The sequence below is a fragment of the Amphiura filiformis genome, chromosome 4 (genome assembly GCF_039555335.1).
Source record: "Amphiura filiformis chromosome 4, Afil_fr2py, whole genome shotgun sequence".
Taxonomy (NCBI): Eukaryota; Metazoa; Echinodermata; class Ophiuroidea; order Amphilepidida; family Amphiuridae; genus Amphiura; species Amphiura filiformis.
The window spans coordinates 15474842-15500513 of NC_092631.1; the positions used below are offsets into that span (position 1 = coordinate 15474842).

The 25672-nt window shown below is 36.2% G+C and overlaps 1 protein-coding gene across 1 annotated transcript; it reads right to left on the reverse strand.

The window, feature by feature from the left end:
• Positions 1-541: 541 nt before the first annotated feature.
• LOC140150599 (UPF0193 protein EVG1 homolog) lies at positions 542-12186 on the reverse strand. The gene is made up of 6 exons (XM_072172651.1): positions 12081-12186; positions 10227-10289; positions 9128-9319; positions 5378-5515; positions 2864-2964; positions 542-1262 (listed from the first exon to the last, which is right to left on the reverse strand). Exons 1-6 carry the CDS (start codon positions 12175-12177, stop codon positions 1176-1178), a joined length of 678 nt encoding a protein of 225 aa, XP_072028752.1. The 5' UTR covers positions 12178-12186; the 3' UTR covers positions 542-1175.
• Positions 12187-25672: the final 13486 nt, after the last annotated feature.

Sequence of the window (25672 nt, forward strand, 5' to 3'; positions counted from 1 at the left end):
CAGGGGTAGTGTGGATTTTAAATGGTATAGCACAATTTACAACTGCTCATTCAAGTTAAACAAGTCTGCCAAGTATTTGACGCGGACACTCCCCCTTTATGCCCCACCTCATTAATCATTATTGATTACTGCTGCCAACTTGGCTCTGCTCAACACTGTATGTGTGTGAGGAGCAAGCAAATGATGTAAACATATTGACAATGTTACAACATTATTTTCCTTGATTGTAGCTTCTACTCAAACCTGATATGTTTTAGTAATTCAAATTTCACTGGTTTGCAAATAAATTATGTACATATTCACAACTTATATTAAGAATCAAACATTTAGCGCAACTTTTTCTTGCTACAATCAGTTGTTTTAACAGATTTTTCATGCACAGCATGTATATATAATTCTTCATCACACCATCATACATCTGTATAATTTTATCATGGCATGTGTACCTTTAGCTGACATGAATTCTGTTATCTCATTGGTCAAACACCACTTGGATAAAAATCTGTATTACCTACATACAACTCGCACAATACCGGTTGCACTGTTGTTAAAAAGCAAAGAAGAAATTGGCCTAATTTTTGGTAAGAATATCAAATTAAATTCCTTCACCAAAAATGACGATCAAGTCTGAAGATAACAGAATTCATGTTTTTTAAAGGAAAAAATTGTTACCCCCAGTCTGTCCTCACAAAATACTGGAAAATATATACGGTCTGGCGTCGTATTCCATTTTTGGCTTCATGGGATTCTGCACCAGAGCGTAGATATTTTGCTGTATTCCGTGAACAAACAGGGGGTCACTAATAGTATTATTTTATGGAAGTTTTATTTTGTATATGGATGATATGTGATGTGATCAAGCAAAATCAGTCCAAACTTGGAAGTCCAAAATATTGATTTTAAGATATAGCCAAACAAAGGAAATATTTCCTTTTTTCCTATTGTTTTGGAAACTCTTTAACTGCTCATATCTTTTGAACTGGTTGTTCAATTTCAATGCAGGTTTTTGAAAATGTAGCTTTGCAAATGCCTGTCACAACCCAATAAGAAACTGAAAATTGTATATGGCTGACTTCAGACTGATTTTGATTGATCACGCCACATATGAGTAACCCCTCTGGACCTGGGTGGGGTATTTGTATAAGGTATTTTAAAGTTCATCTAAATATTTTTCTTCATGAACCAGGTTCTTGTTGTAGCTGTAGTGCTTTCTGAAGTTGGGCTGTCCTTTGTTTGTCAATTATCTCCATTTCTCTGACTTTCTATATAAACAAAAACAAAACAACATTGTAATACAGGCGCTGTATCAAAATGATTGGTATTCAATTCAGTGTGGTCTTTGCAGGGGTTAATAGTGGTTTGAATCCCTCAAATGAGTTGGTTTGGGCTATTCCATTTAAAATCCCCACTACCCCTAAGAAAATTTTAACCCCCTATACCCCCCCAAGAAAAAAGGAAATGTCAACTCAATATAGCACCCTCACCCCAGTGTAAAATTGAAAATTGGCCAGGTGAACCCAAAATTTTGGGCAAAAATAGTGTAAAATATCAAAATGGGCTGGTAAATACAAAATTTTACCTTAATTTTGGGCTAAAATCACGCACTGAATTTGACGCTTTGTGTGCAATTATCACAATGACCCTTTTACGCCACTAAATACCATGTAAAATACTTGGACCGCCCTAAAAGGATTTTTACAAAGACCACAATGGTACCCATCAGTTTCCAATGTTTATGAACCAGACTGCTCATTAAAATGCAATATAATATCCAAAACATTATAGATTAATGTCATGAAAGGTCACAAAACTCAGGCTATAAATCTGGTCATTGGGCTATTCCATTTAAAATCCACACTACCCCTGTGGAAGATTTTGGAAATATCTGCCACAGGGGAGTATGAATTTCAAATGGAATGAGTATATTAGGCAGCTCCGTTTGAATTCCATACACCCTCTGAGGAAGATCCAACCTGAATCTTCCCCTGAGGGAGGGTGAGTTTCAAATGGAGCTGCTAATGTGTTAATTCCATTTGAAATTTGTACTCCCCCTGTAGAAGATATTTCCAAAATCTTCCACAGGGGTAGTGTGGATTTCAACTGGAATAGCCCATTTCAAGAGGATCCAATATTGTTGAATTTGGGTGATGCATGCTTTTCAATCTAGACTGTCAAGGGATGACTTCAAAACTCAACTGTCGATCAACAGCTGGCAACCTGTCAGAACCAGCAATTAAGCCAGGTCTCTATTTTTCGAAATAATAGAACACCATTGAAAGTAGGTTCTGTCCGAGCACTCGTGGTAGAATTTTGAAGCTATCCCGGACAAAGTTTAAATTTGGGTACAAATATTTTTCTAATATTCCTGTCCACCAACCTAGAACTGATCAAGTATATGGTAGAACATTTAACATAGCAATATAAAGACCTCACAAAAAATTACTCAACCATAATAAAAACAGGTTTATTTAAGTGCATTTTGATACCCTATTTGGCCAGTTTTGCTCAATATTGACAACACAGCAGTGTTTTTAAACAAAAAAAATCCTGATTTTGTTGCATTTATAGCAATCAATGGTTATTATAGACGTAAGCATTGTGGCATGTAAAACGTGCCATTATCTTCGCGCTGAATTCAAATCAATACAATGCAAAAATGGAAATGGGCATTTGTCATCTTCAAACCTACACTAAGACCACAAAATACTCTATAGCAGTTGTAACAAAAGCGGTGTCAAAATTACCGTAATTTAATTTGTTTTTGTCTGGTGTTTTCAAATACCAAATATGGTTAATAGTTTCCGGCGTATTTATAATGGCTAGGTCACCTTTTTTGAGGTATTTATATGCGCAGTCTACGTACCTGTGAGATTTCTGTTGAGATTATAGCTTTGTACTGCTTATCTTTTCCTAATCTGCGCATGTCTTCTAGAAACTCAGATCGTTCCCTTATTTCTGCTTCCACTGAAAAAATAAAAAAGATCAAAGTTGATGTAAACAATAACAAACCGTGATTTGTGTGTTTAAGTAAACCCTGACAGGAAGAATAAATTGAAACTAAACTAAATTTCCTAATTCTTGGGTATGTACATTACGTTTCAGTACCTGGAGAGAATTGATCAAAAATTGAATTCCCTCCTGAGGTTCGTATCTGTCAATGACACAAGGATGTCATTATAGCTAGAGGCAGTTTATAACACAAATGGGTCAATGAATTACATAAGATGACCTTGTGTGGTTCCCAGGAATTGAGTTTTGCCTGAGGCAATTTGTGGCTGAAAGTTGATCCCTCACTACAAGAGTTATTACCGTCGATTTGGTTGAAAAAGGAGGTGAGATGATCAAATCTCTCCAGGTAACAAAACGTAATGAATGGTGATCATTGAACATGTAGAAGAGGCGAAGTATCCACACTCAATGACCAATGGGTCAATCATCTGGTTGTCGTGATTGTGGACCAGCCAATCAGTACGACTGAAATCACTTCTCCCTTTAACCCTCGTATATGCTTAGCACATAAGAATAAGAAAAAAAAAAAAGAAAAAAAATTTTAAAAAATATAAAAAAAATAAATAAAATAAAATGAAATGAAATGAAATGAAATGAAATGAAATGAAATGAAATGAAATGAAATGAAATGAAATGAAATGAAATGAAATGAAATAAATAAATAAATAGTAAGAAATTATAATGAAACCATCACTAGATACAGTGCTCAACAATAAAATATAGGAGCGAAATATATTATTATTATACTAGTGAAATTAGCACATAGCAATACAAATCTGTTTCATATAGATGGTTTGACCCATCCACACTCGTCAGTTGCAATGTGTAAAATGACAAAGAATATGTCTTGAGTTTTGATGCGCGCGCAAGAGGAATTAACGCAACCGCGTATCTTAAAGTTGCGCAACACAATGAAGCCTTAAAGAAGAGTGGATACAGTTACGAACTGAAATACAACCCTGCTACCCAAAATAGCAATCAGCAAGCAAATAAACACAGACGTAAACGGAACATTACATGGTTCAATCCGCCGTACAGCGATACCGTTTCTACCAATGTTGGAAAGAAGTTTCTCAGCCTACTAGATAAATGTTTCCCTCCAGATCACCAGCTCAACAAGATTCTAAATAGAAACACCGTAAAGATAAGTTATACTTGCATGCCCAACATGCAGCAACTTATATCAGGACACAACAAATATGTGCTGCAATCTGCGAAAACATCAAATGGCTTCGACACAAAACACCACTAATTGCAACTGCAAAAACAAATTGTGCCCTCTTGATGGAAATTGCCTGACATCGGGAGTAATATATCAAGCGACGGTCACAAGGGCAGACAACCGCAAGGAGGAGACATATGTTGGACTTACAGAAGGCCCATTTAAAACAAGATTCAATGTCCATAACAGTACCTTCAAAAATGTAAATCAAAGATACGCCACCGCTCTGAGCAACTACATCTGGAACCTTAATGATAAGAAAGTATCATATTCCATCAAATGGAGAATTATTGCTCAAGTAAATCGTACTCTACCAGCAGCAAAAATGCAATCTATGCATTACTGAGAAATACTTTATTATAACTAAACCACAAATGTCAACCTTGAACCACAGAAACGAACTAGCAAGTGGCTGCAGGCATAGAATTGTGTTGCGCAACTTTAAGATACTGCGGTTATGTTAATTCCTCTTATTGCGCGCATCAAAACTCAAGACATATTCTTTGTCATTTTACACATTGCAACTGACGAGTGTGGATGGGTCAAACCATCTATACGAAACAGATTTGTATTGCTATGTGCTAATTTCACTAGTATAATAATAATATAAATAAACAAACAAACAAACAAACAAACAAACAAACAAATAAATAAATAAGAAAAATAAAAAAATAAAAGAATAAGAAAATTTAATTTTCCTCTCGTAAGGTGTCCAATGTGTGAGTGTTGAGCACCAACGATTGTCTTGTCTGCAGCTAATATGGCCAGCTCGGGGGCATTGTCTGATTTCAATAGTTTCCAGGATGCCTCTCCACCCAGGTGTATAAATGGCACCAGGCTTAAGGTCCGTTCATACAACGCCGCAATTGCTTCGCTTTGCGGTGCGTTACCGATATATCGATTACTTTTTGCCGCAACTCAATGCAACTCATTGCATTTCCAAGTGGCAATGCACCGCAGCAATTGCAGCGTAGTATGAACAGACTTTTACAGTGGAATAACAGACTCGCTGTGCGAGGTGCCCCTACACAGCCTATTGATATGTACTGAGGAGTAGCCTGACCTCACTGCTTCAAAAGAGATATGAGCACCTGGCCAGTGTACACAGAGATGAACTTTGACCTTTACTTTATCATCCGTACTTACATTCATCAAATCTATCCGTCTCTGGTGGTGGTGTCTGTATTCTCAGTATTTCTTGTTTTCTTTGCTCTGTGATCGGTGGTATATCTTCACCATATGCCATGTAATTAGCTAGTCTCTGCTTTTCTTTATCAAGATTTTCTGAGAATAAAAAAAACCATAGTATTAGATGTGATGAAGTCCAGTGGCAGCACCAGGGGGGACAGGAGGAGGAGCATTGTACCAATCTTGGACTTTGCCACCCTCCCTTTCCCCAGTCAAAATAAGAAATTGCAAAATGCCTACTTTACAGGTCCAAAATGCTCAATTTTATACATATTTTTTTTTTAATTTGCCAACCCTCCTAAAATCTCACTTTCACAAAATCAAATTTTCTTGTGGACTGGTCTCTCGGCATTTTGGTCTACTAAAAGTGACATTAACAAAAGGGAATCGTTTAGCTCTCACCCAACTCCATGGCCTTTTACTCAATTCTTCTATAGACACTCTCCTTCTGAGACCCGCCCCAGAGAGACTTCTGCCCTTGTCCTCTTACTTCTAAGCCCTGGTAGACATGTAGATATACTGTGGCCTTTCATAGGCACCTGTTTCATCTACAGCTTCTCTACCCCCAAGACCCATACCAGAGACTATAATACGTTTACGGGACCTTTGGACGTCCAACCGATCGATTTGAGCATACCATTGGTCTGGATAGGAGGCATCTCTGTAGACGACAAATTAATATGACCTTCATCAAGTGAAGATCAGCCAAGCATGAAAAGTTTCTTGTTTAGCATAACTAGCATATTATCTTATAAGTATTTTTACCGTAGGGTGTAGGCCTATTATAATCATATCATTAATATACAGGCCTGCCTCAATTGTAATGTGCGAGTAGGATGATTTCTTTGATATTCTTCTTGATTTTATTAATATTATACCTATTTCTTTTCTTTTAATAATAATACCTTTACATCATAGGCATATAACTTGTATTAGTGAAAATATAGTCTAACAAAATGGGATTTCCCTGCACCTTTTCATTTTGAAAGAAAATTTTCAAGCTGGAAATAATGTCACAGATATTTTTTGCTGAAATGTTTAAAGATACAAAATACCTGTGTGATGGTTGATGAAGGCTCTGATATCAACTACGGGGACTATTAATTAACTATATATAATGGCATGAGAAATAAATATCAATTGTGTGAAGAATACTTTGTGGGAACAGGTTAAATTTAACGTAGTATTATGAGTTTGAATTACAAAGTATTGGTTAGTACTTTTGTGATTTTTCCAATTGGCGTTAAACATGTTTAATACACGCCTGCATTTGCAATGCTTGTTGGGGAGCAGGGGTGCAAATTGTGGTTTCTTCCTCAGGAGCAAGGTTTTTAGGCTCAAGATTTCCTCAATCATAACCAGATATAAAATATCTTTATTCTACACTTCGAATGACGACAATGGTAACATGGTATTTTTTCAGAGAGACTCTACATGTTAAGTCTTCGAGCTTGCAAAAATGCGGTATTTCACACTAGTTTGGCACATAATTTTGGTGGGACACGGTCTCCTTTCCCCTTTACTTTCCCTTCCCCCTCCCTGATTTTCTCTTTTATTTTTTGTCAGAGTGAGCACATTTCTCTTTCATATTTGTCAGGGGGCTCTGTCCTGCAGGGCATTGCTTCATTGCCTCAAGTCAAGCCACCCTTTTCAACTTTTCCTCAAATTTGATGTCAGAATGTATCTGATAACAAAATCTTGGGAGCATTGTGTTTTGTACTACTCTTCTGTCCTGCATCTCGGAAATCTTTCTCAGCTACTTGCATTTGGTGAGCAAAATCATGTGTAAAGTAAGCTCTGTGTAGACCAGTGGCGTAGATTTCTTTTTGACATTGGGGGAATTTCTTGAAGTATAGTGCATCAAGCACCTTTTAGCGACAGAATAAGTTAACGGTACAAATGTGCGCAAAACGAGCGAACATTTTGCCATATTTAAGCTAAATTGATGAAATATGGTGCAAAAGTGGAATAAATTCGCCCCGAAGCGTGGAAAAATTTGCACTTTTGGGGCTAAAATGGCCAAATATGAGGTTATTTTGGTCAGAAACCCACATACAGGCGTCAACATTGGGGGTGGGGATGATTGTATGGACCATTCCCCCCTGGCAAAATATTGGGGGCATTTGGGTCAATTTCCTTACTTTTACAACTTGTTCAGTGCTTTATGTTTCTTCTTTTTAAATTTATTTCCTCAAGATTTTCCAGGTTGTTTTCTCCTCGCTGGCACTTCTGATTTTTTAGTATTGATACACTGAATTTCCTTAAAGACTACAATTTTTCCATAAATTCCTAATTGCCACGTTGTGTAAATTTCCTCAAATATGTGCCCATTTCCACCTGCATTCACGCATCTTCCTTTTTCCTCTACATTGAATACCTAGTCTTGTGATGAATTGTAAATTTCCTCAACCATTGCCAACCATTTCCATATTCTAACACAACACCTTCCTCTTTTAAGGCTCTTATTTTTTGAACAATCATGTGAATTCCTCAAAATTTTGCACAACCAGTGTCTTGAGATTTACTCTATAGCTTCACTGCCTCACTGCCGTCAACTTGTTGATTATTAACTTGTTCTTTAGCTGAGATATATGTTTCCCTCTACGTTATCTACCTCACTCCCCTCCTTTTCTTCCTTTCCTCTTCCCCCTTCTTTCCTTTTCTTTCCTCTTTCCCTCTCCCCTCCTTTCTTTTTCTTATCCTTCCTCTTTTTCCTATCTCTCTCTTTTTTTCTGCACAAGGCATTATTTCCTCAATTTTGACTCTCATTTCCTAGGAGCGGTGCTCTCCGCTCCCGCACAATTTGCATCCCTGTTGGGGAGTAAACAAAATATTCTGTGTGCGGGGCCTGAACTAAAGGTCTGTAGTGCAAATCTGTCTATTTATCCAGTGTTTAGAGAATGTGTACTCAACCGTTGCTGTCAAAAGACCTTCGATTCTGGATACTTGTCCGAGTATTTAATGACATTGTACCATATATGCCTAATGCGGATGCGATGGCATAGCATAATTCTCCATTGACGTATATAGAACAGCATTAGCAAACTTTAGTACTTCTCGGACCTAAAGATTATAAGACATTATACACTTGGATGATGTTGTATTCATACTTGCATCTATCAGCATATACGGCAACGTCGCCTAAAGCTAGCCTTGCGAATATGCTTCTTGTGTGGCGTGTGTAAATAAACGAATTATGTATGAAGGATGCATGCAAGGTTAACATCGTCACACGTCTGCACATGTCCGTAGGTGCTAAGCCAAGTATAAACTTTCATTTAACATTCTAACCAAGCACATGCACCTCAATTCTAACCTTCTACCTCTCTTCCGGCAAACTTAGTCCAAGGGTCCCTTAAACGTACTATAGGTACTTTAGGCCCTGGTAAACATGTATATTCTGTGGCCTTTCAAAGGTACCCATTTCTGCTATAGCCTCTCTACCCTTGAGACCCTCCCCAGAGATACTTCTGCTTCCACCTACTTACTTCTAGGCCCTGGTATATACTGTGGCCTTTCATAGGCACCCGTTTCTGCTATAGCCTCTCTACCCTTGAGACCCGCCCAGAGAGACTTCTGCTTCCACGGTCCACCTACTTACTTCTAGGTCCTGGTATATACTGTGGCCTTTCATAGGCACCCGTTTCTGCTAAAGCCTCTCTACCCTTGAGACCCTCCCCAGAGATACTTCTGCTTCCACCTACTTACTTCTAGGTCCTGGTATATACTGTGGCCTTTCATAGGCACCCGTTTCTGCTATAGCCTCTCTACCCTTGAGACCTGTCCCAGAGAGACTTCTGCCATCTAATTTACCGCTATGTTGTCGTGATACTGGTTTGGGTGGTGGGGCTGGCTCCTTGCTGGTGGTAGGATTACATCGCATTGGGAGAGGACCACCCCCTGTTGGTAGAAGAAAAAAAATCAAAATATCAATTGATGGTTTATTGTAAAATTATTACAATTATAATTCAAGTTCTTCTATTAAAAGTGGGAAGACATGCTTACATGCATGCACTTTGTCTTGACCATGTTAACAATGGCATCATATATATCGTTATGATCACATAACAGCATATTGTTGAATTAGCATGCAACTTTGTAAGGTAAAGGTAAAGGAGACAATCCTGTATAAACAGTGATCATGGTGATCGGAGTGCCCATCTCTCTTTCATTGGCGATTGGGCCAGACTCCTCCATGTAAAGTTGCTATAGGGGGATTGCTACAACTCCTCCATGTGCAGCGAGTCTGTTACCTTCCCAGCATTTAAGAAAGCCGGTACCAGGGTTCGAATTCGTTAAAAAATTTTGTGTAGCAGTTTTTGGCTAATTCATCATAATCAGGATACTAAAGCACAATAAAAAAGTGCTATAAAATTGGGTAGCAGTTACTTCAAAATGTGGAGCAAACTGCTATGCGATACAGCCGAATTCAAACCATGGCCGGTACCCATTTATACACCTGGGTGGAGAGGAGTAATCGAGATAAAGTGCCTTACTCAAGGGCACAACACAATGACGCCGCCGGGGCTCGAACCCGCAACCTTCCAATTATGAGTCGGAGGCTGTTCCGCTCAGCTGCCGTGCTCCCCTGTGCTCCCCTAACAACTTTTGTACTGTATTTGTATTTTGTCAACAGAGGGTGATATTATACCGTGCTTATAATAAATGTTTGCCCCGATCCAAAATTACGAAAATTTCCGCTTTTGCAGTAATTTTGGGAAAAATTGTTGTTTATGCCCCCCCTGAAATTCACTTTGCCCCCACCCCGATAAAAATTCCTGGCGCCGCCACTGAGTACAAATCTTACCTTTCATAGCTGTACTGAGTTGTCTTTGCTGAAAACTGGTCAATTTTGATTCCTGCATCATTACTAGAGGAAAGAAATTAAATGTAAATTTAAGTCTTAAATGTATTATACTTGATTTGAATAAGCTACATTTATAAATATTCAATTGTATTAAGCATATAGCACAAAATATAATCAATTCCAGTAAACCTTTGACGAGCGCATATTTTGAGCATACATCGCGTATTTAGTGCGTTGGACGCACTTGTCTCTGATTGGCTGCTGAGGCGATCTGCTGTTGCCGAGTGGAAATTTATGAATGAACTGTGCGCCGTACGCGTTGTTAGCTTCGAATTTGCAACATCACGGTAGTCGCGCTCGTCAAAGGTTTGCTGCAAAATAGTATATAAATTATAAATTAATCATTTTATAATGAAAGACAAATTAAGATAAAAAGACTAGTTTGCGTCTGACGTCATCTGTCAATCAAACTCGAGCACGGTTTGTTTACAGTTGTGGTGATGAGTTGCTGAACGCGGCGGTAAAACCGGGTGCCTTAGGCCTATTGTTAATTTTGCACCTACAAACATACAAACCATCTCAAAAGTTAGGTCTTTATAGCATGAAACTTTCTCTTGCGAAGGCACCATGTCAACAATGCCTAGAAAAGTTGCTTTTTGCCTTGTAAAAGTACATAATTTTCGCCATTTTCTGCTATTCCTTTTCTCCGATCGGCACCAGATAAATCGACCTTCCTTGTACGCGCTATTAAACCAATCAAGGATCATAGAGAATTTGATTGACAGTGACGTCAAACGCAAACTATAGCCAAAATATTAAATTTTCGATCATGAGAGCCAACTTGGGTACGCAGTCTACGCACAGTTATTTGCGTCGAGCGTACTACGCAAAGACCGGCGCTTACGGCGCAAACACAGCTTTTGAGAATTGACCAATCACACGGCCCATCACACGGTCTTTGCTAGGCAAGGTCAAGGTTCGGTCATGCATGTCGTGCGATCGTGTTATTCTATGCTGTCGCTGACGCAGAAGGTACTATGATCAAGTCGAGAATTTGTTATTTTGGCTATTTATAGTCATTTTAATTTTTTTTTTCTTTCATGAGTTAGTGACTTACTTTTTATTTCATCACCGAAATAAGATTTGGCATGTGAAAGCGGCCCCTTTCTCCCCAGACCGAGAAGGGGGGACAAGCATTTTTGGCACGTCGTTTGGAAATTTTACCCACAGGCGGGGCTCATAATTGTGAGCCATCACATCAAAAGGGACCTCTTCACGGCACTGGGCATTTTGAGATATAGGCTGTTGAAGTTTACATACACTGAAATCATGTCCGATGTCGATTTTTCAATTTCTACATAAACATAAACTTTGAAGTGGATATTTTAAGAAAATCAATATGAAATTCCCAGAATATTAATAAAATTTGCGCAAATGTAAGAAGAAATTACCCATGTCAATTCATTTGTAAACCTTTATTTTAAAACCGGTTTTTCTCAAAAACATAATTTTCAAGTGTGGGCCTGTTTCTATTTGATTTTTTGAAAATATTTCGAGAATGGCACATCCGATACCCATAAAATTGGTGTCATTTTAAAGCTAGGATAATCAGCTTTCATCTTGTATGAATAACTCAATTTTTATTTCCCCCTCCAAGAGGTCCCTTTTGATGTGATGGCTCACAAATATTGCACAGCTCCTGCAAAAAGGGTTGCCGAATTCATCACCACGGAGCCATCCATCAGTAAAATCGTTTACAACGTCTCCATAACAACCGCTATTTTTCACGATTTTCAATTCAACTGCATTAGCAAAGATACCAAATATATTCTATTTCAAACGTAAAACACATACCTTTAAGCAACTCCTGCGTATCTTTACTATACGCAGGCGTTTTGCTGTCAAACATCCCACCTTTCGAAACATTTCCTCCTCTTTGGCGAGCCGACATTTTGGTTATTTACATTTTACAATGAGTTATCGCTAGATGGCGCCCTTTCAGTTAATTGATTGGCCTAAAGTTGACTACCCAAAATTTGAAAAAACAGGGTCGCCTTTTTTTTCCTTTCTTTCTTTTTTTTTTTTTAATGTCAGATTTTGATATTTTGGTTTTATAATTTCAAAATATTTGTTTTATTTATGCGCCATAAACAAATTCTGATCCGATTTCTGCGTTTGCGTTTCATAAACCTGTGACTACGTTGAAAACATCTAGTAGGCCTACCGTAGTCTCCTGCTATAGGCCTAGAGCTTCCTGTGGAAAGCTCATCCACACTGATAAGTGATATCAGCAGTAGCCAGCACTTTTTCAGTTGGGGGGGCAAGACAAATTTTAAGGGGGCACCTTTTGGCGACAAAATCAGTTAATGTTACAATTTACAAATGCGCTCGAAGCGCGGGAAAATTTTTGGCATATTGAAGCTAAACTGGTGAAATATGGTACAAAAAGGGAATAAATTTGCGCGAAGCGCACAAAAATTGGCACTTTTTAGGTTAAAATGGCAAAATATAATGTCAATTAGGTCAGAAACACAAACAAGTCTGAAATGTCGCGGGACGGCCACCACACACAGGGGGGCAAGAGGAGGGTAAGACTTTTCACAGGTGGGGCAGCTGCCCCCCCCCCCCCTTGGCTACGCCACTGTTTCTAGGCTGAGACAAGAATACCAACAGACCTATTTATATCAAAAAGTTTGGAATTGCTTGAAAGTTGAAGCTCGATCAAATTCTTCTAATATTGGATGTGACATTTTAGCCTGCCGATGTTGCGAAATTGAATGATATTGATAGTAATTATAAACCTAAAAACGTGTAGGAAATGTTTGGAAAATTTTGCTCTAACCACTTAAAAGTTATTTTTGGCCAACTAAATCTAGAATTGATCACATTTTTGACTAATTTACAAATATTTTGAATAATAGAAGTTTAACATGCTCAGAAAAACAACACGTTTTTATTGAACATTTGTGTTTCCACTCAACCTTAAATAGGGTACCTGCAGGGAATATGGGACCATTAAGGACGTTTAGCCAGAGAAAATAAAGATAGAGAAGCGACACTCTCTGCAAACTGCCTATACCGTGCTATACCGCAGTTGAAGACATCTAATACAGTAGAGTGAGCAGACAGTACATGTAGGCCTACAATGTGATTCTCTCATTTATAATTAGGATTACGTCATTGCCAGAGCTTTGTTTTGTGAGCGGTACAAAGCGTATAAGTCCGCCCACCGCTGTCAATCATTCTAATGAACGAATCAACAAGCTCTGGCAATGACGTAATCCTAATTATAAATGAGAAAATCACATTGTACATGTACTGTCTGCTGTACTTCATGTCTTCCAACAAGTGCCGGAGTGTCGCGGCCCTGGTTTAGCTTATTTGCATAAAAACTAAAGAAGATATGCCCACAAGACTGGATTGTTATGATGAACAACCTGTCCTTTAAGATTAATAAAACAGGCATGTGCAGGTAATATGGGACACTGTGTTATCAATATGGTGAAAATCAAAAAGTTCAGAAAATCACTCTTTTGTTCTAAAAACATTTTTGTTACATGATTTTGAATGTTAAATGCAAATTTCTACAAGAAAATTCAATTTTCTAAATAGTTTTGCTTTTCGCATTGACAATGCACACAATTTCCTATGTGTCCCATATTAGGCCTACCTGCACCCATTCAGTTGAAAATCAGAGAAAATAATCATTTATAAAGGAAAGTGCCACTTGTCAGTGGAATTTTACCTGCTGATAAGCTTAACCCATCACCTAAAGATCATAAAAAATGACAAATGCCCCCTCAATACCAGAGTTTTTTGGATACACAATCATAAAATGTGACGTCATTGATTTTATATCAGGCCAAAAAAACGACATAATTTTTTGGGCAATTTCACTCTTTTTGGCATTGATTTCCAAGAGTTTGATACACAGACTCCAAAATTGCATTTCTAGAAGCACAATTGATGTCTCTAAACACTTAACAAATCAACTTAAAGTGTTTACCTTCTCTAAGCTACTTTTTGTTAAAATGAAAACAGGTGTCCCATATTACCTGCTGTCCCATGCATATTACCTGCAGCTACCCTACGTCTCTGTTTAAAAAACACACATTATACGCATTTATGACCAGCTCAACAGCACCCGGATCAAGTCGCCAGACATGTTTTTGAGTTATAGGCCTATGCCTTTAAAGATAATATTCCCATGAAAAAAAATCAATTTTGGAATTCTTAATTTCATGATATTTGACTGTGGGACTTAGTGGACTTTCAAATCATTGAAAGTACTTATTAAAAAGAGGTTTATTTAATCTATAACTATAAGTAGCTATCTACTGCTGACATCGCTATTGATGAAGTACCGGGTAGCTATCTAGGCCTACTGATATCGCTATTGATGAAGTAGCTATCTACTGCTGACATCACTATTGATGAAGTAGCTATCTACTGCTGATCTCATTATTAATGAAGAAGCTATCTACTGCTGATATCGCTATTGATGAAGTAGCTATCTACTGCTGATATCGCTATTGACATGAATGATGAAGTAGCTCATCTACTGCTGATATCGCTATTGATGAAGTAGCTCATCTACTGCTGATATCGCTATTGATGAAGTATCTCATCTACTACTGATATCGCTATTGATGAAGTATCTATTTACTGCTGATATCGCTATTGATGAAGTATCTATTTACTGCTGATATCGGTATTGATGAAGTATCTATTTACTGCTGATATCGCTATTGATGATCTATTTACTGCTGATATCGCTATTGATGAAGTATCTATTTACTGTTGATATATCGCCTCATGACTTATAATTATATTCAATTTGTAACGAATAAGAAATTGCATGACTAATTGTGAATTTATGACTTAACGTGGGTCTACTTTTCGGCGAAGTGGTAAAAGCCTAACATTTCCCGCCATTTAAGAGCTGAACAGACTATAAGTCAACGTGCAATTTTTATGGTGTTTTTCACACGCTATGGCAATCAAGTCTAAGTTTAGTTTAGTTTTTATTTAGCTTTGCAACATTATACAAAAGACAGAGAACCAAATAATACAAAAAATTATTAATTATTTTGAATGCTATAGGGGTCACACCACTAAATCAAGTTCCTATTCTTTTATGTGTTAAGAGGTACCTAAGAAATTGTCATTTTTTTTCGTGGTTAGAACGTGCTAGGGCATTGAAAACAAAAAATTTCTAAAAGATTGTGATATATTCTACCCTAAAACCACCATTATTTTGGTAGTTGAGTGGCTCGATTTTTAGCAGTGGTGCATTGAACATGATGTAAACCATACCAAAGCCACATCTCAGCGCCTCTATGCTGTGACGTCATTTGGTGCATGGAACTAAAAAATCTTCCTAAAATGTCAGAATTTTAATATTTTTATTATTTTATGCTAGGATGATCAGAAAAAGATCCAAAGAGCACAACTATCACCAAAAAATGGGCAAATCAGCCTTCATTTCAAACTTTTTTTCCCATTAAAATGCACCTGGTATGGTCAGCGAATAAAAACACTCAGTTGTTATTTCTTCAGTCAGATAGGGTTGGACCTGATTTAGTGGTGTGATCTCTTAAGGAGCAAAATTGTTTAAAAGATCATTTTACATGATATTCAGTCTTTCTTAGCATATCTTGACCAATTAAAAGTGAAATAATTCAAGTTTAAATATAATTCTGAGTCAAATTAATGCAGTATGTGCATTGCTAATCATGCGCTATCTACTGAAGATAGCAACATTAAGATATGATAATCAGGCAGGGCCTAAGTTTTTGCTTCTCAACCTTTCAGATGTTTTTAATTTAGTCACAGGACACATGTTAAAGTTGAGACAAATGTTTATATATCCAGATCGATTGTCAAGTAGGCAATGCCATGTAGTTAAAATTACTAATGAAACCCAGCATCCCTTTTTAAAGGCTTTTCTTGTTCGCTGTTTTCTTGATTAATCTTGCTTGTAAATAGTCAAAAATGCTTGAAGGGTGCCTTCTTTTTACTCCATCCATGATACCATGATGGTCACACAACTGAAAAAAAACCACACAAAATTGAAATCAGACTTTACTGCAACTGACAGGCCTAACCGAACTCGGTCTTAATTAAGGGGTCACACCACTAAATCAAGTTCCTATTCTTTTATGTGTTAAGAGGTACCTAAGAAATCGTCATTTTTTCGTGGTTAGAACGTGCTAGGGCATTGAAAACAAAAATTTTCTAAAAGATTGTGATATATTCTACCCTAAAACCACCATTATTTTGGTAGTTGAGTGGCTCGATTTTTTAGCAGTGGTGCATTGAACATGATGTAAACCATACCAAAGCTTACATCTCAGCGCCTCTATGCTGTGACGTCATTTGGTGCATGGAACTAAAAAATCTTCCTAAAATGTCAGAATTGTAATATTTTTATTATTTTATGCTAGGATGATAAGAAAAAGATCCAAAGAGCACAACTATCAAAAAAAAATGGGCACATCAGCCTTCATTTCAAACTTTTTTTCCCATTAAAATGCACCTGGTATGGTCAGCGAATAAAAACACTGGTTGTTATTTCTTCAGTCAGATAGGGTTGGACCTGATTTAGTGGTGTGATCTCTATAGACAAATTAGTGTGCACTGTGAGTGAAGAAATAATGAACACATTAGCTCAAATACTTCCAATATTGGATGTGACATTTTAGCCTGCCGATGTTGTGAAATTGAATGATATTGATTTATATAATTATAAACCTATAAAAACAAATATTTTGAATATAGTAAGTTTAACATGCTCAGAAAAACAACATGTTTTTTATTGAACATTTGTGTTTCTCACTCAACCCTAATAAGATCGACAGTGGTGGCAAATTAGAGGGAGATAAGCACATTTTGTTCCGATCTTACTACATGTAGGACATTTGCATGCGAATTTTTTTTTAATTTCAGACCATTTTAGCCCAAAATGAAGGTGAATATATTTTATATATTATAGTCTGATAGGCCTATGCGCGAAGTGCGCCAAATTTTGCCATATTTTGGTCAAAAACATGGTGTTGGTTAAGAGGAACATGCACAGGGCAATTTGGGGGGCCCCTCTGGCCAAATGATAAATCCGGCCCTACTAAAAGGGCCCGCACTGATTCTTGTCCATGGGCCCTTGAGGCTCTTGCTACGCCCCTGAGATTTATACAATTTACTTCGAGGACTGTTAAATTTCAAAACTGACATATCAATTATTTTTAATCATTTGCCAATTTAAAAAAAAATATCGAAATTATTTGATGTCAGGACATTCCTCGAATTCAAAATGCAATTCATTCCATATATCTGATGTTCTTTCACGTCCAACAAATAATACGTGAAAACTATCCGAGCACTTAATGACACTTTACTCTCCCCATTTTATCCATCCCTGATCGGGGGGGGCAAGAATTCTGACTGCGGGCATTTGATCCCATGCCATTGTGGCATCCCCTTCTCTCTCACCCCTTTCTCTCTCACCCCTTTCTCTCTTTCGTTTCGTTTACCATGGAGGCCGCCGCAGACACAGACCTCCAATAGTTACAAACACTTCAAATTTTATCCTATTCCCTTAAGGGACGGGGTATGAACGTTTGGGCAGTATTTATTTTGGGGACATTAGAGCACATCAGACATATCGAATTGCATTCTGAATACGAAGAATGTCATTCTAATATCAAATAATTTTGATTTTTGAAATTCGCAATTTAATACACATTTTATGGCAAATCATTAAAATTGATATTTTGATATTTAACAGTACTTGAAGTAAACTTTATAAATCTGATGATTTATACTTAAAGTGTATGTAGGTGGGATGAAAAGCCGACGATCAATTGAAAATTTGGACCTTTCGTATTGAAGATATGGATTTTTTCCCCAAAACACCAAAAAAAAATTAGGTCTTTTTGGGAAAAAAATCCATATCTTCAATATGAATTATGAAAGGTCAAAATTTTCAATACATACTTTAAGAATATATCATTAGATTTATATAATTTACTTCGAGGACTGTTATATATCAAAAATTTGAAAAATATCAAATTTTTATAATTTGTCATAAAATTTGTATTATATTGTGATTTTCAAAAATGAAAATTATTTGATATCAGAAAGACATGTTTCGTATTCAGAATGCAATTCGATAGGTCTGAGGTGCTCTCATGTCCCACAAAAAATACTGTCGAAACGCAATAAACGCTTATTTTAGATCCCTTAAGGGCTCTAGTATGAACGTTTCGACAGTACTTTTTTTGGGACATGAGAGCACATCAGATAAATATTTTTTAAATTTTTGATATTTAACAGTCCTCGAAGTAAACTTTCTAAATCTAATGATATGTACTTAAAATTGTATGTAGCTGGGATGAAAAGCTGATGATCAATTGAAAATTTTGACCTTTTGTATTGAAGATATGGATTTTTTCCCAGCTACATACACTTTAAGTACATATCATTAGATTTATAAAGTTTACTTCAAGGACTGTTAAATATCAAAAATATCAATTTTTAATCACTTGCAATAAAATGTGCATTATATCACAAATTTCAAAAAGATCAAAATTATTTGATATCAGAAGGACATACCTTCGTATTCAGAATGCAATTCGATATGTCTGATGTTCACTCATGTCCCACAAAAAATACTTTCCAAATGTTCATACACCAGCCCTTAATGTGAATATTTTCAATTCGGGACAGAAAAAGATTGGAAACAATGAAAATTAATCCTTCTACTGAAAATGCAATCGAAAAAAGATATGCCCCTAACTTTAATCGCTTAAAAAGATTGAGAATCACTCCTTTGAAAAAAAAAAAAGTTTAAAAATATTCAATCAGGTAATTTAAGAGATTATTGGGCTATTCCAGTTGAAATCCATACACCCCTATGGAAGACATGACCTTAACCTCCCATATGGGGGTGTATATTTCAAATGGAATCACCCATTCAGGTAACCCCCATTTGAAATTCACACTCCCTGTGTGAAAGATTAAGGGCATGTCTCTCACAGAGGGTGTATGGATTTCAACTGGAATAGCCCATACAATATACCGTATTCGTCCGAGTATAGTCCCACGTTCGAGTATAATCCCACCCCCATTTTTCGAAAAATTTCAGAAATTGTAAAAAAAAAAAATTTTTTTTTTTTTACAAGTTAATTTTTTCGGTTTTGGAGTGTCCCTGGACCTAGACCTAGATGCTAGGATCATTCATGGTTGACCTAAAAAAAAAAAAAAAAAATTCAAGATATTTTGTATTTTTAATATGAAAATTGATACTTTGTTTTCATGTCATTCTCTATTAATGATTTCAAAATGCATTCAAATTCAATGCATTTTGAAATCATTAATAGAGTATGACATGAATACAAAGTATCAATTTTCATATTAAAATACAAATATCTTGTTTTTTTTTTAGGTCAGCTGGGTCAACCATGAATGATCCTAGCATCTAGGTCTAGGTCCAGGACACTCTCAAACTGAAAAAAACTTTAAAAAAAAAAAAAAATTTTTTTTTTTTGAAATTCGAGTATAATCCCACCCCCCAATTGTGAAAAAATTTCACATAAAAAACGGGTGGGACTATACTCGGACCAATACGGTACTAATAGAAAGACATTCATCACACATGGAATGCATTTCACATAGCATAATTTATTGAATTTTCTACATAATGACAAAAGCAATTATCACAAATATGATTGAGATGTATGATTATACAATTATATTTGACTCACAAAGACAGCGGTATCAAATTTCATAAACGATAGAGAAAAATGATCAATTTAAACGAGCGTTTCTCGGTGCCCTAGCATGCTATACCTGAATGGCCCTTGTAAAATGGATCACTATGGACCACAGTTGTCCCATCACAATGGCATAGTTCAATAACCTCAATTAAACAATCATAGTGCAAAATTTGACCTCAAGTTGCAGAGTATGAGTTTTTGTACCCAAATTTTCAAAGGTCATTCAATGAATGTACAAATGTATTGGGGTTAAAGAACTGGGCTGATATTCATAAAACCACGCTAGGCCTAGTTGACAGCTAAAATTGACTTTAGCAAGCTGCTAAGCCTAGCTGATTGCTAATTCTTATTCATAAAACCCAGTTAGAGTTAGCAACATTCTAAAATTTTGCCAAAACTTAGAGTTGATCTGGGGCAGCGCTAAGTCACTAGTTGACAACTAGTCTTAATGATTTTGAACTAAGTTTGACATGATTTATTGTTTTAATTTCATATTAACTGTTGTCAATTATGAAAAATAATGTTCTCAGAATATTCTGTTTCTGAGGTCTTCAGTGTGTTTTACACATAAGAAACTGTCTTAAAAACACACAACAAATTTAGGGTGAATGAATAAACATTGAACTAAGCCAGTATTGTTTAACCAAATTTGCACAAGAAAAATGATTATGATATAGCAAGTAATCTTTAGTTAAGCAGATATGTTCAATCGAAGCAATTCTGTTCAATTGTTTGATACGTAAAATATATATTTTGGAGACATGTTACCAATGTTCTCTTTGGTAAAGATGCATGACTTATTTTCAATAACAAATTATATGTCAATTTGATAAAGATAAATCATGCTTGGCTTTTGTCAGGACAACAAGCAAGATATATCATATGCTATTAAATTATCTAATATTATTTACACAGTGTTGCTCATGAAGCTAAATGAGCAGCGTTAAGTGGATGCATGTTGTTTTCTATTTGATGAAGCAATATAGTATGTATAGTATGTTTTTACAACAAACCAAGGACTTAACATGTATATGAACTTTACTTGTTCAGAGTATCTTTTTTAATTTAATTTGTCGTAACAACCTTGTAGGCCTATATAGCTTACAAAATACTCATGTAATTTTATTAACGAAATCTCAATGAAGACCATCAGCAATGAGTCATTACATTTTGATCATTTTGACTGTGGTTCAGAGCTCAAGTATAATAGACATGTATTATATAAGCCTATTGTATTAGATGTTACACAACTGTTGAAGGCCATAGCACCCAAAACACCCAAATAAGTTATCAGCTAAATATTTCTAGTTGATAGCTAGTTAGCAAAGTGTTTAGCAAGGTTTTATGAATAAGAAATTAGTTGATTGCTACGTAGCTATCAACTAGTGGATTTAGCATCTTGCTAAGCACTAGTTGGTTGCTAATTTAGCAAGGCTTTTATGAATATCGGCCCTGTGCCCCTGATAGATGAGCATTTGTGGATCCTAGTGGATGCCCTCATAAAGTAAGATTTTACCTGTATAATTTATTTGAATATTTTCTGCTCAGAAAAAAGAAAAAAGAGAAAAGAAAAAAAAACGTCTTACGGGTCGATGTATTTGTCAAGTAGGGTCAGTATTTTAGGCCATCAACAAAAAAAACCCTGCCGTTTTTTACTGCCCAGCAAAACGCAAGATATGGGTTGGTCTGTCCAGCAGAACAGGGTGTATTTTTGTTGCTTTAGTTCATTTTTAAAGCTCATTATAGAACACAGTGGCATATCCAGATTTTCACAATCCAGGGGAAATCTGCAGGGGGGGTTCATATGGGTTGGAATACTGATTATCCATTTAAAGCCTATACAAATGGTCAACTAATTCATGGGGTGCAAACTGGGAGGGGGTATGTGTTCCAATCGGAGAGTTATACCACTGAATGGTAGAACAGCATGAAAACAGAAACAATTCTAACATAACAATATAAAACAGTTCATTATAAGTTCTATTTAACATGAATACAAGACAACAAATACACTGTTTGCTTTTATAAAGCTCCAAAAATATTTACCACAATGTGAATTGTATGTTCACTATTCAACATTAATATACTGCTCCAAATATGAGTTGGCATAAAAACATTCATTACATGCACATTATTCATAATACAAAATATTTCTTTTTCATCTACTATTAAAGTCCATGCAATTGGACGAAACACTTGAAACTATTACTGTAACCTGCAAGAATATATATATTATAGTTTTCTGTGCCATAGAAAATTTAAAACTTGAATGCTGTTTTGATGAACACACAATATTGTGATATCATACACGTACATACATGATTTTGACTGTCCACGTGTAGCATATTATAAATACATAATTTATACAACAATAGAATATAACCCTGTTTTACATGATCTGAAAGGAAACATTCTTGAACAAAGCTACAAAACATGGCTGCAGATAGGAAAATTATGCCATTAGGCAACGAAAAAACCAACCCTGTTCTACGGGGACAGACCTTTCAAGTAGGTCGGGCCTTTTTTTTATTTGGGGAAAAAATGGAGATGGCATTCATTGTACAGGAAATATTTGTTCCCCATTCTTTAAATTCTGGGTCGGTCAGGTCAGTAGAACAGGGTGTTTTTTTTCGTCGCCTTACCATAATACTGCTTTTCCATAACATTTAGTCCTACTCTGTAGACTGTATACAAAATTTTACTGTGTTTATACAAAGAAATCTTTAGAGAAGCATACAGCATTGTTTCTATTACAAATGTATATTAATGTAGACACTTCTGAAAACAAAATGGTGTCTTTTTTGGGAAACCCTAACATGTAAAAATCTTACAAAATCTTACAAGGAAAACCACTGCCCATGCATGCATTCCACGTCATGCCATTGCGCAATCATCCTAAGTCATTTATGGGCACCAAGTCAAGATCTAAAAAATTAAAAATACCAACATTACAGCCCATACATTTTGTAAGTGGTGGATGTCTCATAATGCTCCTCAGAAATTCAGAATATGGCAGTATATTTGGCAGATATAGATCAGTGCATATAAGGGAATATATAAACCTACATGACTTTCAAAAAGGCTAGTAATTATTCAAACATAATTTTGGGTTGGCATACATTTTCTCATTTATGTGCAGGATTTGGGGTCCTTCTGTGAGAGACTGGTCTGACTAATATGGCACCTGAAGAATACAGCCACAATTTCCATTAATAAGCTACTGATTGCATTTTTGGCAAGTTGTATCCTTGTAGAGACTGTGTCAAATGTTTAAAATAGTATTCCGTGTACGCCCTGCTACATAATGCCATTAAACAATTAAAAGCTTTTTACAATAAAATAAACAGTTATAAATTACAGTTACATGTAGCACCTTTGAAAAACACATTTACCGTACTTTGCTTTTAGCACCTCCAAACACATAATGTCATTACTCAATAATTCTTCATATATATTTATATTTTCCATAACTTACCATTCCAGATACAGCTCAGGCTGTATCAAAAAGACTGTTACCCATATGACTGTTATTAAAGAAATACAACATGCAAACTACCCCATTTGTAGATTCTGCTGTGCAAAAGCTATAGGTCACAAAACTATGAATTCTACTTGGAAGCAGATTTTTCAACAAATATCGAAACTGATTGGTACTAATTATCCGGTGGGGTGGGGCACTTGTATTTCAATGTAGATATCGTGCTCTTGATGCAAAAAAGAAAGAAAAAAATGTAAAAAGGGCAATTTTAACCTGCAAGCTATTTACAATGTAGGGTGTCAAAAACCTCAAAAATAAAAAAGGTATGAATGACAAGACGTGAAACATGAAACACCAAAAAGTACATCATTTACTGTTTCAAAAACATCGAAAATTTGAAGAGAAAAAAAGATCTATTTGACATGGACCTCAGACATGAAACATAAAAACTGCACAAATAATAAATAAATTTACTGCTGTTTTAGAGTAATAAACACAGGCCCAAATATGTGTTTAGGGTATTATAGAAACCCAGGAAAATACTTGTTTAGGTAGGGTTCATTTTGAAAGTTCATGCATGATCATGATATCTGCCTTAGAAATACCAGTGAAGCCCACCCCAGCAATTATCATTGTGATATCAGGCCTTCTGTTTTAGATTTTTCTGGCAACAGCTCCCCTTGAGGGTATTAAAGAGAGAGAGCTGTTCAAACCGCTCCCTAAAATTTTTTAAGGAGAGTGATCAAGCTGTTAAAAGAAGAGTGCTGAGTGAGCTGCAATGTAGGAGAGTTGCTATGCCTGAAATATTGGACACTTACAATACAAAAAGTGTAATTTTGAGTTGGGAAAATCTATCAATAGATTTCATTTTACTGATATTCAGTCACAATTTGTGAATAAACTTATGCGAAACTATTGGGTTAAGTTGTAAAAAACAGCTCCCCTGATTGCATTTAAGGGAGCTGTAGGAGAGTGTCAGCTCCAGCTCTCCTCAAAACTAAAGGTCTGTGTGTGTGATACATACATGTACAGACTATATCAGATCTCTTCTTGATCTTTGATGTTATCAATCATGATCAGAAAACTTTCTCCTCATTTGAACTCTATCAAAGATCAATTACCCTTCAAAGGGCTATTCCAGTTGAAATCCATACACCCCCTATGGAAGATATGACCTTACATAATCTCCCACTCAGGGAGTGTGAATTTCAAATGGGGTATCTGAATGGGTGATTCCATTTGAAATCTACACTCTAGTGATAGGTCATAAATTATCTTCCATAGGGGGTGTATGGATTTCAACTGGAATAGCATGGCAATTATTGACTGATTTTAAAAGGATATCGCTTGGATGAGATTCATGAGAAAAAGTCTCTTGACAATGGGGTAGTATTTTCATTAATTATTTGCTTGACAATATGTGACCGTACACCACGAATGCGCCGTAAATGTCCTAAATTGAATTCCGAGTTACAGTGTAAAATGTGCATGAATTGAAGGTTGTAAGTACCTCAAGTCAGTGTTAAATACATGTATCTCATTTTGAAAGCGCTAGTCAAACACCTTTTAAACCAGTCAATAATCCTATTCTTGAAGAGGATAATAAGCTTCTACCTACATTTATGTCCATAAAATTCTTAAACATCTTTGGCTAAAACCTGTTCAAGTGGTGGGTTACAAAGCATTGTATTTTGTCTAGTATAGGTATACATGTACATGTATAACCATTTTTGTATTAAAACCAACAATCAACAATGAGACATTCCTGAACCTTGTTGACTTGGGGATGATTTGAAATGACCGCCAATTATGACTGTTTCATACACTCCTATATCAAAGCAGCCAATCAGAAAAGCTGTTAGAAAAGTATGAAACATGCATTGATTGTGTATATTGTGCACTCCGCGTACTACGCGCAGTGTTTCGCGCGCGTAGGATTGATTCATTATTCGGGCGGGTTGATGCATTTATATTTGGTTCTGTTTTCCAACATTTTCAGTGATAAGTTGTTATATAAAAAAAGTAAAAATCACGTGTTTTTTTCTTCTCGTGTATGAAATAGATAAATAAACTTGTATTACTTATTGCTCCAGAAATTAGACAAAATAATGCACTTGCGCTGATGTTGATGCGTCTAATGCACTCCCCCTTCGGGCTCGTGCATTAGGCGCATCAACATCAGCGCCATCTGCATT